The sequence below is a fragment of the Aspergillus heteromorphus genome (assembly GCF_003184545.1).
Source record: "Aspergillus heteromorphus CBS 117.55 chromosome Unknown BO70scaffold_27, whole genome shotgun sequence".
Lineage (NCBI taxonomy): Eukaryota > Fungi > Ascomycota > Eurotiomycetes > Eurotiales > Aspergillaceae > Aspergillus > Aspergillus heteromorphus.
In genome coordinates, this window is record NW_020290432.1 from 386,737 (window position 1) to 402,356 (window position 15,620).

At 53.6% G+C, this 15,620-nt stretch overlaps 5 protein-coding genes across 5 annotated transcripts; 2 read left to right on the plus strand and 3 right to left on the minus strand.

The window, feature by feature from the left end:
* Positions 1-2,561: 2,561 nt before the first annotated feature.
* On the minus strand, positions 2,562-3,497 carry BO70DRAFT_122180 (uncharacterized protein). Its single transcript, XM_025537963.1, has one exon. It carries the CDS (start codon positions 3,389-3,391, stop codon positions 2,726-2,728), a length of 666 nt encoding a protein of 221 aa, XP_025396327.1. The 5' UTR covers positions 3,392-3,497; the 3' UTR covers positions 2,562-2,725.
* Positions 3,372-7,495, minus strand: BO70DRAFT_342841 (U2 snRNP complex subunit HSH155). Its single transcript, XM_025541390.1, has 2 exons — positions 7,369-7,495; positions 3,372-7,283 (listed from the first exon to the last, which is right to left on the minus strand). The coding sequence occupies exons 1-2, from the start codon at positions 7,376-7,378 to the stop codon at positions 3,604-3,606; spliced, it is 3,690 nt and encodes a 1,229-aa protein (XP_025396328.1). The 5' UTR covers positions 7,379-7,495; the 3' UTR covers positions 3,372-3,603.
* A 2,296-nt stretch (positions 7,496-9,791) lies between these two features.
* BO70DRAFT_122243 (gamma-glutamylcyclotransferase family protein) lies at positions 9,792-10,468 on the plus strand (the record flags this gene model as incomplete). The annotated part of the gene is made up of 1 exon (XM_025537964.1): positions 9,792-10,468. A coding segment is annotated over exon 1 (459 nt), but the record flags the coding sequence as incomplete, so codon positions are not given.
* Positions 10,469-11,019: 551 nt separating this feature from the next.
* BO70DRAFT_365140 (putative plasma membrane SNARE protein (Sec9)) lies at positions 11,020-12,762 on the minus strand. Its single transcript, XM_025543989.1, has 2 exons — positions 11,379-12,762; positions 11,020-11,322 (listed from the first exon to the last, which is right to left on the minus strand). The coding sequence occupies exons 1-2, from the start codon at positions 12,594-12,596 to the stop codon at positions 11,263-11,265; spliced, it is 1,278 nt and encodes a 425-aa protein (XP_025396330.1). The 5' UTR covers positions 12,597-12,762; the 3' UTR covers positions 11,020-11,262.
* A 296-nt stretch (positions 12,763-13,058) lies between these two features.
* Positions 13,059-15,477, plus strand: BO70DRAFT_389588 (Sec1 family protein; the record flags this gene model as incomplete). The annotated part of the gene is made up of 4 exons (XM_025546089.1): positions 13,059-13,136; positions 13,190-13,385; positions 13,648-13,859; positions 13,915-15,477. The coding sequence occupies 4 exons, from the start codon at positions 13,059-13,061 to the stop codon at positions 15,421-15,423; spliced, it is 1,995 nt and encodes a 664-aa protein (XP_025396331.1). The 3' UTR covers positions 15,424-15,477.
* Positions 15,478-15,620: the final 143 nt, after the last annotated feature.

Genomic DNA, 15,620 nt, shown 5'->3' on the forward strand with positions numbered 1-15,620 from the left:
TGGTCGCTAACGTTCAGCTTACTACCCAGAGTCCTCGATAGAGACATCGTGGTGGTGTGGTGATTTACTTAGATTGCTATGGATAGCTTCTATTAATACACCACAACCAGACCCTGCATAGGCTAACGCCAAGGGGAAACTGTTAAACGTCATACCCATCCCCTCATCGGCAAAGAATGGAGTCGTGGGATGTGTGGGATTTCGTTCGCGTGCTCCGATGTACCTGGGGAGGTACAGGATCTACCTACCTACTTACTGAGTGAGACAGACGGTTCAGGAACTAAAAACCACCACGGAGATCTGGGAGCCTACCTAATCTCACGGGAGAGGGAAAGTATCGACCGACAGGAGTAGTAGATACTCAGTAAACACAGTACGTCAAGTTGGCAATGATCTACTACTCTACTGCAACTGTCCCGAGGATTTAGATTTTGTCGACTTAGTCATAAGTGAATGTGAATTTGCATTCAAGCTTTAAACTCCGTAATAGCAACATCAACCATAATAACAACGACAACAACAATAATAATCCTCCTCACCATAACAAAGTTTTTTTTTTTTTTTTTTAAAAAAAAAAAAACACTTTTCTTTTTTCAAAAGAAACAAGAAAAAAAAAAAAAAAAGCAAAGTACCAATAGTAATCTGCTACATACAGTACCACCCTGGAAACCTTTTCCAACCAAATACATCCAATCCTGCCCTGCAGAGTAGTAGGGTTGCACCGGCAGGGGCGTCTCATAATTCCATTCCTCGCCGGCTAGCTGGCTGGCGATGGAATTCTGGGATGGACGGATGGCTACCTAGCTACTAGATAGTAGGGGGAGAGGCCCATGTGGTGGTGGACGGAGCAACCTAACTAACCTAACCTAACCTAACCTAACCTAACCTAACCTAACCTAACCTAACCTAACCTAACCTAACCTACTTGACCCAAGTCCCAAGTCCCAACACATTTATTTACATTCAAAAAAAGGCGTATCCACTGGCGAGCAGAGAGCAGGGCCTAGGCGCATTCTCCTGCAGCAGCCAAGCGGACCATCGATGCCCAAGTTTAATAAAAGTATTTAATATTTTGTAGTACGCAGTACTAGTAGCGATAATAGATAATGTGGAGATTGGGTGTGATGGCTGCGCTGCGGACGGAGGACAGTAGTCCAACTGCATGTATGTATGTGTGTGTGTGTATGTGTGTTGTGTGTGTGTATGTGTGTGTACCTGGATAGCGACCGTGGATGGTGTGGATGGGGATGTCTGATCTATCAGATGGAGTATCTACTCCGTCACTGACTGATGACTGACTGTGTACAGTAAGGCAAACCTATCCACTACTTACTTACTTACTAGCCAGCTAGCACTACTAAGAAACTCCATAGTACTAGTACTACTGTTCACTACCCAGCAACTATCTATCAACTAAATCAGCCAAGACTTCTGTTGTTGATGTACATACTAGATAATATTCAGCCTCACCAAAAGCAAACCCAATCCAAATAGAATAGATGTCTGACGCTCGAGCCCCGGACCCTAGGTACTAACTACTACCAGCTACCCACCCTGAGACCCCTCTCTCAGTCCAGTAAGTTCCTCCTTTCAGGTACTGCTGGTACTCTCACTTCTTTTCCGGATGGTTTGGTTTGGTTTGGTTTACAGTTCTGAAAACCCCCCTCGACGTCATGGGGGAAAAGGCCGACTTGGGAAAGTGTACAGACCGTGACCACACTCCACAGCAGCGGACAGAAGAATTCCCCCCGACCAGCGGAGGTAACTATCCCGCGCTCCAGTCCCCCCCCCCCCCCTAAGCCGGCCAATCAGCGGCGGGCTCCCCACACGGAACGCCAGCCAAGCCCACACATGACATGGCGCGATGGGGAAGGCTTACGCGGCACATACTCGACCACGCCCGCAGGGTGCAGCTTGCCTTGGCGGGGGCTGATGCGATGCTGATGCTGTTGTTGGTCATGGTGGTGGTGGAGGGAATTACCTCATCGTACTTAACTACTTACTGTTTGGGAGATACGGACGGAGGAGATGCTGATTGAATGACTAAGATGGAGGGGGTGTGGTTGTTCACATTATGTACGCAGGATGGTAGACGTAGGCGTTGTCGGATTCTGGTTGGATGATGGTTTACTAACTGTATATTTTGTGGTGTGCGGATGTGATTGGTGTAGTATATGGCGTGGTATACAGTGATGTAGCTATAGATTCGAGACAACAAATACTATTACTATGTACAATGTTATATTATACAATTCCTTATTATTTGGTAAAAGCCTAATAGCTCATGCAACACACTTAATACAAATACATACTATATATAATATTTATTTATCTTAATTCACTCTATATAAATATTATAATTATCACAACCGTGCCTGCTGGATCAACAAAACCCTGACCGCCGCCGCTTGTTCAGTATAATATCCAAAGACCGCCCCGGAGGTCAAGCCACTGCTACCTAGATAGTTATTATAGTATATTCCTCCCAGCATCTTGCCCACGCAATATGCATTAATATCTGGACCAGTTCCCCGCCTGCTTGGCCGACACTTCCCGGATTGCTATCTTGAACATATCCCCCGAGTTGTACAGCGTGCCGTGTACAAGCATCACATCCCAGTGCGGGCCCAGGAACTTGCGCGCGTATCCACAGATTCACCTCAAACCCGCCCGCCGCCTGCAGATAGTCCTGAATAAGTAAGTCCCTTGTTTCTGTTCTGGGTCTTCAGGGCCAGGCCGTCCCAGAACTTGAGGCGGCTGTTGATCTTGTAGATCTGCTGATTAAAATAATAGCTAAAATGATATCCTCAGGTTGCTGGCGAGCTATTTGATGGCTAAGTTCGATTTCCTGATCAGCGTGCGGTATAGCTTTGCGGTTTATCTGTTGTTCTGTTGTCTGATTTATATCCCCGGTAAAGTCTTCTACTATATCATGATAATCACCTACTTGGCGTCGGACTGGGCGGCGGAGAGGACTGCGCAGAAGCCCGCGTTGCTGCCGCCGATAACGAGGACGTCGGTTTTCCCGGGGAGGGGCATGGTGGGATTCATTGGTAGGTTGGGGGAGTAATTGAGCGAGTAATTGAGTAATTGAGTGAGTAGAGAGGTCCGTCGGTGCGACTCGGCCCAGAATCAGATTCACGTCACCACGCTCGGAAACAGAGCGAGAATTGTGGTGTTTTGTTTTGTTTTCGACCGCAGTAGTGCATTGCATGATGCGGAGATCCCAAATGCGGGGGGATGCGACGGCATCGCGTGCTCTATTACTTACTGGCTGGCTTGGACTACACGGAGTGGCTGCCCTGGCAGATAGATAGATCCTCGACCCCGTCGAGACCCGGACTGACTGGCTGACTGGATTGAAAGAGATGGAGGAGGTTGCCATTGACATTGACTATATCTTCAGGAAAGATGGTAAGTAAAGGTAAACGACACGCGCCAAATTCCGCCCGGAGAAACACCGTAATTGAACAGGCCCAGTATGATGGATGAAAAGTGGAAGGAAAGAAAAGAAAGGAAGACAGAAATGGGTGTACAACAAGGAAAGACAAAAGGTAACGTGGTAAGTACGTAAAAGAAACGCTGGTTGGCTTTTCTAACAGCTCAAACGATGATCGACAACTCCACTCTATCAAGACCATCACCGTCGAGGTCGGGATAGTAGGGGATCATGGCGTCGGCACTCTGCACGTAGGCGTCGTTGTAGAGGCGCCAGTAGGGAACGCGGACCTTGCGGGCTGGATGGAACAGGCCGGCCCAGACGTAGTTCATCACGACGCCGGTGCCGACGGCCATGCGGATGGCGTCGATGGCTTCGATGACGCGGTCGATAACGTGCGGGCTGGTCTCGAAGATGTTGGGGAACACCAGGTTGAGGAGATGCACCATGGCGTCTTCACAGCCCAGACCTACCACGCCCAAGGCGATGTGCTTGACCACGCTGGCGGCCGTTTGGCGATGCACCTGGTCGCGATCGATGAGGGCATCCTCGAGAAGCGGCGTGACCGCGTAGACGTAGTCCTTGGCCATCTCGCCGATGTACTCGAACAGGAAGGACATGGCCTTCAGCACACCGTTCTGGACGTTCAGCTCGGGGACGCGGTATTCGTTCATCAGCGCCGGCAGCACGGTGAAGGGCGCACAGGTTTCCGCCACGATACCAATGGCAACGGCCGTACACACACGGGACTGACGCTCCTGGACACGCAGGTTGTTGAGGAGCGTCGCCAGCACGTCCTGGGGTCCGATGGCCTTGGCGATGAAACCGAAGGTGTTGTTCGCGGCACGGCGAATACCCTTCTTGTGGGCCTTCAGCATGTCGAGCAGTTCGAAACAGATACGCATCCACTCGCGCGCGTTGACCGACTCGGGCCCACGGTCGGCGATACGACCGACCAGGTCGATCGTGTTCTCCTGCACCTTCTCGTGACGGTTGCGTAGAATGGGGGTGAGACGGGGGAGCAGGTCCCGGATGGGAGGCTGCATCTGATTGATACCGACCACGGTGACGATCGATCGGAGGGCACCCAGGATGGACCCCAGCACCTCGGGGTACTCCTCACCCAGGTATTCGTAGAGCACGATACCGAGCTTGCCCATCAGGGCGTCTTCGCCGCACTGCTTCATGACCATCGCAATCCGCGAGATAAGATCCGCAGCCTGCTGGCGGACCGTCGCAGACTTGTTGTTCAATCTCCAAAGGATGGTACTGACGATCTGGGGGAGGTACGGCTTGCAACGCGAGCCAAGAGCGTTGACTACCGTTCCGAAACCGTTCAAGATCACGATATCCTCGATGCTCTGTTCCTGGAAGGCGTAGAGAACACCATCGATGAGTCTCTCCTCCAAACGCTCCGAGATATCGGCGGCTCCAAGCGCCGCAATGAGCTTCTCCACCGTCTCCACCGTCATCTTGCGGTAGGGCTCGCTCTCGTCCTTGAGGTTGTTCACGACGCGCTCGAGAATCTCACCCACGCCAACCTTCTGTCCGAGGTCGACAGTCGTGTCAACCACCTGACGGTAGTTCCTCCGGTCCAAGGCCATCCGACGCACCCAAAAGCTCTTGAAGAAGTCGGTCAACACGTGTTCCTTCAGATAGCTGGCCGTCACACCATCTGTGCTAGCGCACTGTGACACCACCTTCAGGACAACCTTCTTCATCTCTTCGTCGGGGGAAGCGAATTCTCGGAGAAGAATCTCCATGATCTGACTGGTATAGTAGTTGGCATACTCTTCGTCCATGAGGGGGATAATGTAGCCGACGGCCTTCAGGAAAGCAGCGAGACCCTTACCACGCTGCTTCCGGGCGCCCGTCCACAGGGGGTTAAGGATTTCGTCGAAACTCTCGATACCGTACGGGTTGGCGGCCTCAGCCAGAGCAGCCACAGCCAGAGCGGTGACGGTTCGGACCTTCGCCTGTTCATCGCTGAGGTTGTCGGCAATGCAGTCCACCAGCCCCTTCAGATGCGGAAGCACGGCGCAACCAACCAGAATCGGGATCTGCTGGATAATCTTGACACCCGTGTGGCGAGCCTGCCATGACTTCTTACTCCGACACACAGCGCGGAGGAAGGGGAGAAGAGCAGGGATACCGAGAGCGGAGGCAACGACGGCAAAGGCTCGAGCCGTCGTGTTACGGACATATTCGTCGACGTGGTCGATATCCGGACGCATGGTACTGATCATCGTGGCAAGACCTGCGGCCTTGGCCAAGTTGGAGATAATTTCCCGACCCTCGACACGCGCATAGTAGTCCTGGTCAATGAGCAGAGGCTCGATAACGACGAGAATCTTGTGGACGTATGGGCGGACGAGATCGTCGAGCTTGTACAAGACACGATCGATGACCTTCACCAACAGATGGCGTTCTTGGTCTTCCAGGGACTTTTCCATGAGAAGGGGGAGAATCTGGTTGAAAAGGGGACCGGCGCCGAATTGCCGTGCGTTGTCTGTGAGTTGACGCAGGGCCGTCTTTCGCATCGGCGGAGTACCGTTCTTCACCTTCAGCAACAGCCGCATGATCTTCCGTTCCTTCAGCTCGTCCACCGTCATCGCGCTCTCGTCTCCACCTTCCATCAGCTTGCCGAAGTAGGCCATATCCTCCGGCTTGAAAAACTGCAGGTCACCCACACCAGGGATCTCAGTCGGAAGCTGCTTGCCCAACGAACGAGCGCTTTCCGGCTCCTGCATCATGAAGCCACCCACTCCCGACGCACTAGCCATAGGGGCCGGGGTTGCCATGAGCTTCCTCGCGGGGTTGCGAATAGGGGCGTAGCCCGGAGGAGGATCCAGGATCTTGTAGCCCTCCGACGGCAGCATGAGGTCAAGCTCTTCGTCCGACAGAGGAGCATTGCGCCCAGAGATATCAGTTCCAAAGCTGGATGGCATCATAGGCGCACCTACTTGAGAAGGATGCATGGGGGTGGCAAGCCCCTGGTTGCCCACAGGGGTGGAGGCAGCAATGGCAGGCGCCTGGTCCCATCGCGAGCGACGTTTGGGGGCATCCTCCGGGGCGCCCGGCACAGGTGTTTGGTCCCAGCGAGATCTCTTGGTCTTGGTTTCAGCGGGCTGCGCAGCGTCTGCCTCGGGGGCCGACGCGGTGGGCTCGGAGGACACGTCCCATCGCTGCTTACGCTTGCGACCGGTGGCAACCGCGACCGTGGAGCCCGCATCGGCATTCTCTTTATCATCCGACTTCAACGTAGCCTGATGCTCTTGCCCATCGTCCTCGCCCTTGGCCTGCTGTTCGGAGATCAGCTTCTGGACACGCTCTTCTTCTTTCTCGAGCTCACGCAGAGCCATAACTTCACGGTAGGTTTGTCCCTCTCCCTCGACGTTTGCATGGGTGTTCGCGGCAAACGGGTCGGCACGCGTGGGCGTCAACGCGCCCCGGTTGAAGCGACGCTTCTGGTAGTCGGTCTCACGATCAGCGATTCTGGCCGCCTTCTCGCGCCCCAAAAGGATGTCCTCCTCTTCCACGCCGTTGCCGTGGGCAAACTCATCTATCTGACCCCTAGTCGCTGTGTACTGGCCCACCAGACGGTGGCCTGCATCCGCATCCTCCATCTCTTCATCGTCGCCATTGACGGCGATGGAAGTGTCGTATCCCGCAAACTTGTCGGCGCCCTCGCGTTCGTACAGGGTCGTATCGAAGGTATCCGTCAGGGAGGCCTTGGTCGAGCTGTCAGTGCGCTGGCTAGACGTGTCAAAGGTCCTAGAACCTTTCTTCGCAGCGGCGGCTTCGTTTCGCTCAGCCTGGAGCTTCCGAACGGCTTCGAAATCAGCTGCAAGGTTGTTAGCCCGGGATGAGACAACGGGATTCAATTCGCGAATGGGGGGATGTTGGAGGTCATGGGGGGGAGGACCTACCGTCGGACATGGTGGCGGCTGTGGAGATCCCAAAGACGAGATAGAGAACAAACACTCCCAGGCAGGGGTAACAGCAGCTACATCCGGATCGAAGACCACGATAACGGCGACCTTGGGGGCGATGTAGGATGGATCGCTGATGTCTTGGAGGGAAAATATCAGAGGTCGAGAGGTGAAGTTCGGCGGCGGGACTAGATTGATGACTAAGGGTCACGTGTCGGTCATGGGGACATAGAGAGATCCAGTCTCGTTACCTTTTTTTGAATTTTGACCATGTGTAGATTTGTAGTGCTGTTAAAAGAGTATAATGACTTCAAGCCTGCTCCAGAATTATCTACATGCTTTGGATTATTGCAGCTGTGGTGGTGAATAGCTACTGTGGCAATGAAATAATGGAGATGGCTCGGCGCCCGAATATATACTCACTCCGTCTCCCAATGCAACCCGTTGCATGCGTCTACTTCTTCACTCGCCAATTCAACATCTTTCTTTGAACTACTGTAAGAGCGGAACAGGCCCATTTTGCCGAGTCACCCCCCCCTCAGCTCTTACGCTCAATTATTGAGCTTTATATCTTCCCAGGAAGGTCTTAAGAAAAGACGACAGGCTTATTTCTTGCTACAAGTTAAGCTCACGCGAGAAGATTCCTATCTAGGCACTTATCAAATGCGACCCTTCCAAAGCAAAAAGCTTTCAAAAATCCCCCTCTCTTCTCCGGATTAGAAATCGGTCCCCTCATGGAGGTGGATCCATGAGGGGAACAATGATCGACGATCGGCCATGAGGGGAAGCAAGATGGTTGTTTTTCACATGGCAGATAGGTAGCCATCTCTTCTTTACCTACCACAGTCCTGTTCAACAATCCTACTGTCCTACACAACCTATGCAGTTCTCTCAAATGCTGCCTACTCTTCAAACGATCTCTAAACCAGACTGCCATTTATCGCCCGCCGCTTATTACAAGTTCTCTTCTCCAAGTCCTTTCCTAGCTATGCAAGCAAAAGCTGCCATTGGGGGGAGGAGAAAGACTGATAAGTTGATGAGTGATAATAGGTTCACGCTGCTCAATAGAAATATCCGCTTGCGTACTTCAGGGGAGATAAGTCGTTATTGTGCTTCATATTGCCCTCTCAAGACCCACAAATAGCATGGCGAAGGACTGCCTTTACAGAGTAACGAGATGTTGACATTTCTAGGCGTCTTACAAAGCTCATCTGTAGTATTGACGGGGAGTTCCGAAGTAAGCTCACCTTTCGGCGACACTGGTCAGAGGGTCCGTATATAGGACCGAGAATGATCGATTTGGTATCTATCTAGAGGGTTGCATGATGCAGGAGACCAGAATGGATCATAATACAAACCATGGTGCTTGGCCTGTCTGGAGTGACAAAACAGGCCTGAATGGATTCCTAGGCGGGAAAAAAAAACATTACTGCATGTTGAAGACCCGAGAGGTTTTGGTGTATGGAAGAAAGGGTCCTCGGGGTTATAATAAATGTTAGGTGCGAATTGCGATGCTGGAAATGGTCAAGCACCGTGTTAACTGTTCAGGCTGCGAATGACTCCCGCAGAAGATTCAGGCCACAACAATCAAATACCAGCGCTAGCACCACACCTTGGGATAAACCTGCATAATATAACTATGCACCACATGATATGACATTAATCCATGCTGCATGGATATATGTATACTATAAGCACTGCATCCACATCCGGCATAATACTCCCACCACCGGGAATAAATCAATGCCATACTGATACACGACCATCTAAAACAGTAATAACATGCCACATATTTCCTATGGCGTGGTGAATTAAGCACTAACAGTGGCGACTTTCCTCTTTTGTGTTTAAATTGCCCATTGCTACCCAATACCATCGTCCTCCCTCAATGGATGGATGGATAGATTGAAATATACACCCATGACATCATCCCTCCCTACCCTCCACGCGTCCAGCCGAATAAACTCAACTCAGCCCAGAAACCAAACCAAACCCCAAACCAATCCAGTCCCTGAAGATGAAGCCAAGCCTTGCAAGGGATCAAGGGATCTGGATAAATTCTCATCCAAACCACCTGCTCCATCTATCCACCCATCCTTCTGCCGAGACGTTTTATTTAATTATATTCTTTTTTTTTTTATTTAAAATTTTCTAAAAAAAAAAAAAAATAAAGACATACAGACTTTTCAAGCCAAGAAGGAAGAAGAAGAAGGATGAGAACGGCCCCCACCGCGTTTCAGCCCAATATTAACAATTAACAATCTACTTATAGTGCCACTCACTCAGTCAGTCACTCACTCACTTAAGGACTGTCTTACGCAGTAGTATCTATCTATCCATCTACTATATTGTGGGTTGTGGGTTCCCAGCCGTTCGTGTAGCAGATTGAAACTCCAACGGTTCCCGCGGGCCATCTCGATATTGGGCAGATAAACTAAGAGCAAGGTGGAGATCCCCATCCCATCCATGGTCCAAGTATCTAGTCCAACATCCACGATCCCCATCATCGCATGTCATTCTCGACATACCGTTCTCAGTTAGACTGACTCTGGGAGTTCGTTGTACCTGCCTTTTGAATTTCTATGGGGTGCGGTGTGTACGTCAGCTCTTTATCCATCCATCTTGTCCCAAATTCGGAATGAGAAACCAGAGAGCCCCTACGCACCCCAGGGGCCCAGGTAAGGAAGAGGAGCGAGCCACAACCACCCTCCACCACCTTCCACTCCACACCATGCCGCCCAGCCAGCGACCACCTCACTTTTACACAGCCACAGCCACAGCCAACCCCCCCACCTCCCCACCAAGTACCCATACCCAGTATACTATTCTTCTACGGCACTCTAACCGCCCCGGTTCAGGTAAAAAGAATCCTCGACCTGCCAGAGGAGAGCCTCAACTTCGGAAGGCGGAGGTATTTGGTTATACCATTGCGAAATGGGGCGATTATCCCGCCCTGATCAATGGGAAACAGGGAGATGTGGTGACGGGATCTGCCTATCTCGTGCGATCCGAAGAAGAGGCGCGGAAGCTAGCGGATTATGAGACGAATGCGTATGAGGTTGTGGATTGCTGGATTTATTTTAAAGATGGGAGGAGGAGGAGGAGGAGGAGGAGGAGGAGGAGGAGGAGGAGGAGGAGGAGGAGGAGGAGGAGGAGGAGGAGAGGGAGATAGAGAGGATGTCTAAGGAGGTCGGTGGTAAAGTCTTCATGTATGCGGGTGATGCGCAGGCTTTGCTGGAGTAACGGTTTGATCGCAAGCTGTGGAGGCGGAGGTGGTGGATGGGAGGGAATTAGGGGTGATAGTGTAGTTAGTGACAGTGATAGATAGCTTCCCTTGGGGATGCACTATTGTAGACTTGATACGGAGTAGGAAGTGGTGGTGGATTCGGAATAGGATAGATATCTTTCCGAGTCCTGAGCGGTGGTTTCTGCTTTTGGAGATGTGGAGGGTTATATCAGGATGAGAGAGGGTTGAATGGGTGCCGCTGTGGTGAGCCTTGCTACTATCTAGTGTTCATGCTACGGCACAGAATGTACAAGGTTCCAGCCGCACGTGAGATGGGTCTCTCTACAGATCCATTCGGTCTACGCGAGGCGTGCAATGGACGCAGGTTTCCTAGGGATCCCGAGGGAGATGGGAGGAATCTGTACGAAGACAATAGAGTCCACTTAGAGGCCCCATGTTTGATTCCATGTAAGCAAGAACAAGGGTAAAATCTCTAATCGCGGCTATTACTTCCTCCATATGCAACCAGCAATGCCCGGGAGGATCCGGCAGCAAGCATAAAGTAGTATGATATCCAGAACGCCAAGGATGTGGTAGTAAGTGATGATATGGCACAGGTAAGAATCGACCGCACCAGGCAGTCAATAAAGGGTCTAGAAGCCCGCTTAGCGGATACGGTCCAGCTTGGCCCGGTTCATGGCAATCTGGTCGTCGACGAAGTCGCTCTATGGCAGGTTAGTCTCGATTCAATATCACAGAGAAACAAAACATCGGGGCTTACCTTGGCGGTGATACGCTCCAGATGGCGGTTCTGCTCGTCCAACTCCTTGCCCGTCGCTCGGGCAAGTCCGTTCAAACGGCCTGCAGCGCCCGACAGCAGATCCAAGTTCTGCTCGATCTCCGTCTCCATCGCCTCGTCCTCGCTGTCCGCCTCGAACTGGTATTTGGCACGGTCTGTGACGTTCGTCCGGCTGCGGGTGCTCTGCTTGGCCGCTTCCTTGTCGATTTCGCGGAACGTGCGCTCCATCCGTTGGTTGGTCTTGAAGGCCTCGTTCTGGGTGCCCTCACGAGTGTCCCGCTCCGCGCGGTGGGTGTTCAAAATCCGCTCATCACGCTCGCGGCGGCGGCGGCCGCTGGTGAAGGGGTTGGACACGTGGACCGCGAACATGCTCTTGTTGAGCGTCTTCAGCTCCTTCGCCTTCTCCTCCGCAATCCGTCCCTCGACCGTCGCCACATCTAAACTCTTCTCTGCATCGTGGATCCGCTCTCCCTGGGCACCCAGACGAGCAAGGGTCTCGCGACCAGTTTCCTCGGCCTGTGCGGCAATGCGAAGGGCGTTGCGAGTCGAGGAAACATCACCCTGCTTGATGAACCGGATATCCTGCTTGATGGTTTGAATCTCCTCCTCCTCTTCCTCCTCTGCGGTGAGTTGTCGCTCCTGATACGTGGATGTGTTGTAGTCGTTGCTGCCGCCACCGTAGGCCGCCGAACCCTCGGAATACGGAGGGGGAGGACCGCCTGAACCGCCGGGCTGCTGTTGCTGCACGCGTTCGCGAGCCCCTCCGAAAAGGGCATCTCTGTTGCTATCCGCCGCGGCGGGGTCATTGGGATCGGCGCTGCCTAACCCCCCGTAGCCGCCGGCGCCGTACCGGGACGCCGCCGCCGCAGGAGCAGCCCCTCCGCCGCCAAAGCGGTCGGATCCGAAGCCGCCCTGGTTGCCATATCGGTTGGGCGCATATCCTTGGTATTTGTGGTCTCCCGGGATGTTGTGGGCGCCCGAGGGGCCGGCTGAGGGTGCGGGGGGGTGTTCTCCCGCCGGTAAGGGGGCGACTCCGGCGTTGATCTTGGCCTTGGTGTAAGGGTCGGTCGGGATGGGTTTGGCATAGGGGTTGGCAGGCGGTGCTGGACTCTTGCTCTTTGATCTGGAGCCGAACAGCGCCAGGCGGTTGGGGGAATCATCGTCATCGTCCCCGGACTTCTTGAACCCGAAGCGGCCCATGGCGTGATTGCCGTCGGGAATTTGTCGTTGGAGTAGTGTAGTTTGGCAGACGGGCCGTCAAGTGAGAGAGAAACCGAGCGAAGCACGGCAAGAAAGCGAGTGAATAGGGGACAGAGGGGGGGGGGATGAGAAAGGAGAGAAATTTGAAACCAAGTCAGTCAGTCAGTAGGCAGTTGGTCAGTCAGGGGAGGAGCCGTCAGAAACGCCTCCTGAGGCATTATTGGATGGGGGGTCGAGGCCCAAGGCGGAGGGTATCGCGGATACGCACATCCCGGCGGGGCGGGGACGGTAATGACGGTACGGAAACGACGGGCATGACAGGCAGTGCAGCTCTTAGTCCCAAACGGGCTAGCGGAGTGGCTGGACCCTTTCTCAGCCGCGAACCACCGCCAACCACCAACCGCAACCGTCCATCATCCTCATCATCCTCGCTGTGCTGTCGGACAATGCTTCACCGCAGTCATGGCGCCGTATCCAGGGTCTGATGCCGACTATTTTCGGGACAAGGCGCGTAGGGACTTTTTGAACCTTCTTGAAGGCGTGAGTAAGCCTGTACCATCCATCTCATCGCGTGCTGAACTCTCTCTGTGCAGGTGCGTGGGAAGAAGAACCTGGTCGTCAGTCAGGATCTGGCCGGTCCGGTCGGGCTGTTCGTCAAGTTCTCTCTGCTCCAGGAGTACGGTGTAGACCGCGTCTTCCTGCTCGAGAATGGCAACGTGGACTCCTCGCAGCGCAATGTCGTCTTCCTAGTGCATGCGGAAAAGATACGCCAGGTGCGGGCCGTGGCAGGTATGTCCATCTCCTCCGCATCTCCACCTGTCGCACCCATTGTAAATCGTTTGTTTGTGCCTCGCCGTCTATTACACGGTGGAGCTACCCGGAGCCATCCATATATGGGACAACTAGTAGATTACGCGGATCCATTCCCACTCTACGTAGCTAGCCAGTCCAGAGTTCCCTACATCAAGAGACTCGTGCCCAGCTCATCTCAAGGCTTTCTTTCGCTTCACCTTCGAGTGGATGCCATCAGAATGAGCTAACATTCCTCTAGAACAGATCCAGCGCCTCCAGCGCAACGGCAACGTTGAACATGAGCTGTCCATATTCTGGGTCCCGAGACGGACCCTTGTAAGCAACTCCATCCTGGAGGAAGCAGGCATCATAGGAGACGTCAACATCGCCGAGATGCCACTGTATTTTGTTCCTCTGGAGCAAGATGTGCTGTCGTTGGAGCTGGAGGACTCCTTCAACGACCTGTACCTGGTAAGAGAGCGCAGCAGACCATCGACGAAGCCTCTATTAATGGAGATGTCCACAGCAAAAAAATCCAGGGTCTACCTTCCACGCCGCCAAGGCTCTCATGGACATCCAGCAGAGACACGGCTACTTCCCCCGGATCATCGGCAAGGGTGATCATGCCCGACGGCTGGCAGATCTCTTGCTGCGTATGAGAAGGGAACTCGATGCGGAGGAGAGCTCGGGGCTGGCCGGGATCTCAGCACGAGGACTCCTCCCCAGCGCAAGCACCGAGAGCCTCATCATCATCGACCGCCAAGTCGACTTCGGCTCAGCCCTCCTCACCCAACTGACATACGAGGGATTGATTGATGAAACGGTTGGGATCAAAAACAACCAAGCGGACGTGGACACATCAATCGTTGGTCCCACCGCAGTACCACAAGCCCAGGAATCCTCCAAAGCCCCTCAACAGTCCTCGAAACAGGGCCAAAAGCGGAAGATCCAACTCGACTCGTCCGACCAACTCTTCAGCCAACTGCGCGACGCCAACTTCGCCATCGTCGGCGACATCCTGAACAAGGTCGCCCGCCGTCTCGAGACGGACTACGAAAGCCGCCACGCCGCAAAGACGACCACTGAGCTGCGCGAATTCGTCAACAAACTCCCCACCTACCAACTCGAGCACCAGAGCCTTCGAGTGCACACCAACCTAGCGGAGGAGATCATGCGAACCACCCGCTCCGACATCTTCCGCAAGATCCTGGAAGTGCAGCAAAACAACGCCGCCGGCGCCGACGCCACCTACCACCACGAAGCCATCGAGGAGCTCATCGCGCGCGACGTGCCCCTGAAAACCATCCTCCGCCTCCTGTGCCTGGAATCCTGCATGTCCGGCGGCCTCCGGCCACGGGATCTGGAAAGCTTCAAGCGCCAGATCGTCCAAGCCTACGGCCACCAACATCTCCTCACCTTCTGGGCCCTCGAGAGAATGGAACTCCTCCAGCCGCGCTCCTCCGCCACCTCCACCACCGCCATGCTCCTCCCCACCACCGGCGCCGCCCACCCCGGCTCCAAAACCAACTACGCCTACCTGCGCAAGTCCCTCCGCCTCGTCGTCGAAGAAGTCAGCGAAAAGGACCCCAACGACGTCGCCTACGTCTACAGCGGCTTCGCCCCCCTCAGCATCCGTCTCGTCCAATGCATCCTGCAGAAACCATACATTCTCTCCCTCCTCCGCGGCGGGGCTATCTCCGCCGCAACGCCCAATCCGGCCAGCGCGTCGTCGCCCGGCTGGCTCGGCTTCGAGGACGTCGTCAAGAGCGCCCGTGGCGCGACCTTCAGCATCGTCCAGAAGGGCGATGATAAGGCCATCCGCGCCCGTCAGACCATCAGCGGGAACAATGCCACCAAGACCGTCTATGTGTTCTTTCTGGGCGGGATCACGTTCACGGAGATCGCCGCGTTGCGGTTCATTGCCGCGCAGGAGGCCCCCAGACGGAAGATCGTCATCTGTACCACCGGCATGATTAATGGGGATCGCATGATGGAGGCGGCGATTGAGAAGGGGAGTTTGGCGAAGTTGGAATGATGAGCTGTTGCAGTTAAAGTAACAAGTAACAGCAACAGTAACAGTAACTAGCTGGTCTTACGATATCCATTTGAAACTTGTATGACTTGATTGACTTCATGATAACATGGCATTAATAGATGGATGGATAATTTACCCAAATCATAACATAACATAACATAACGTAGCATGTCTTACCCCCCTCCCCCCCTCCCCCC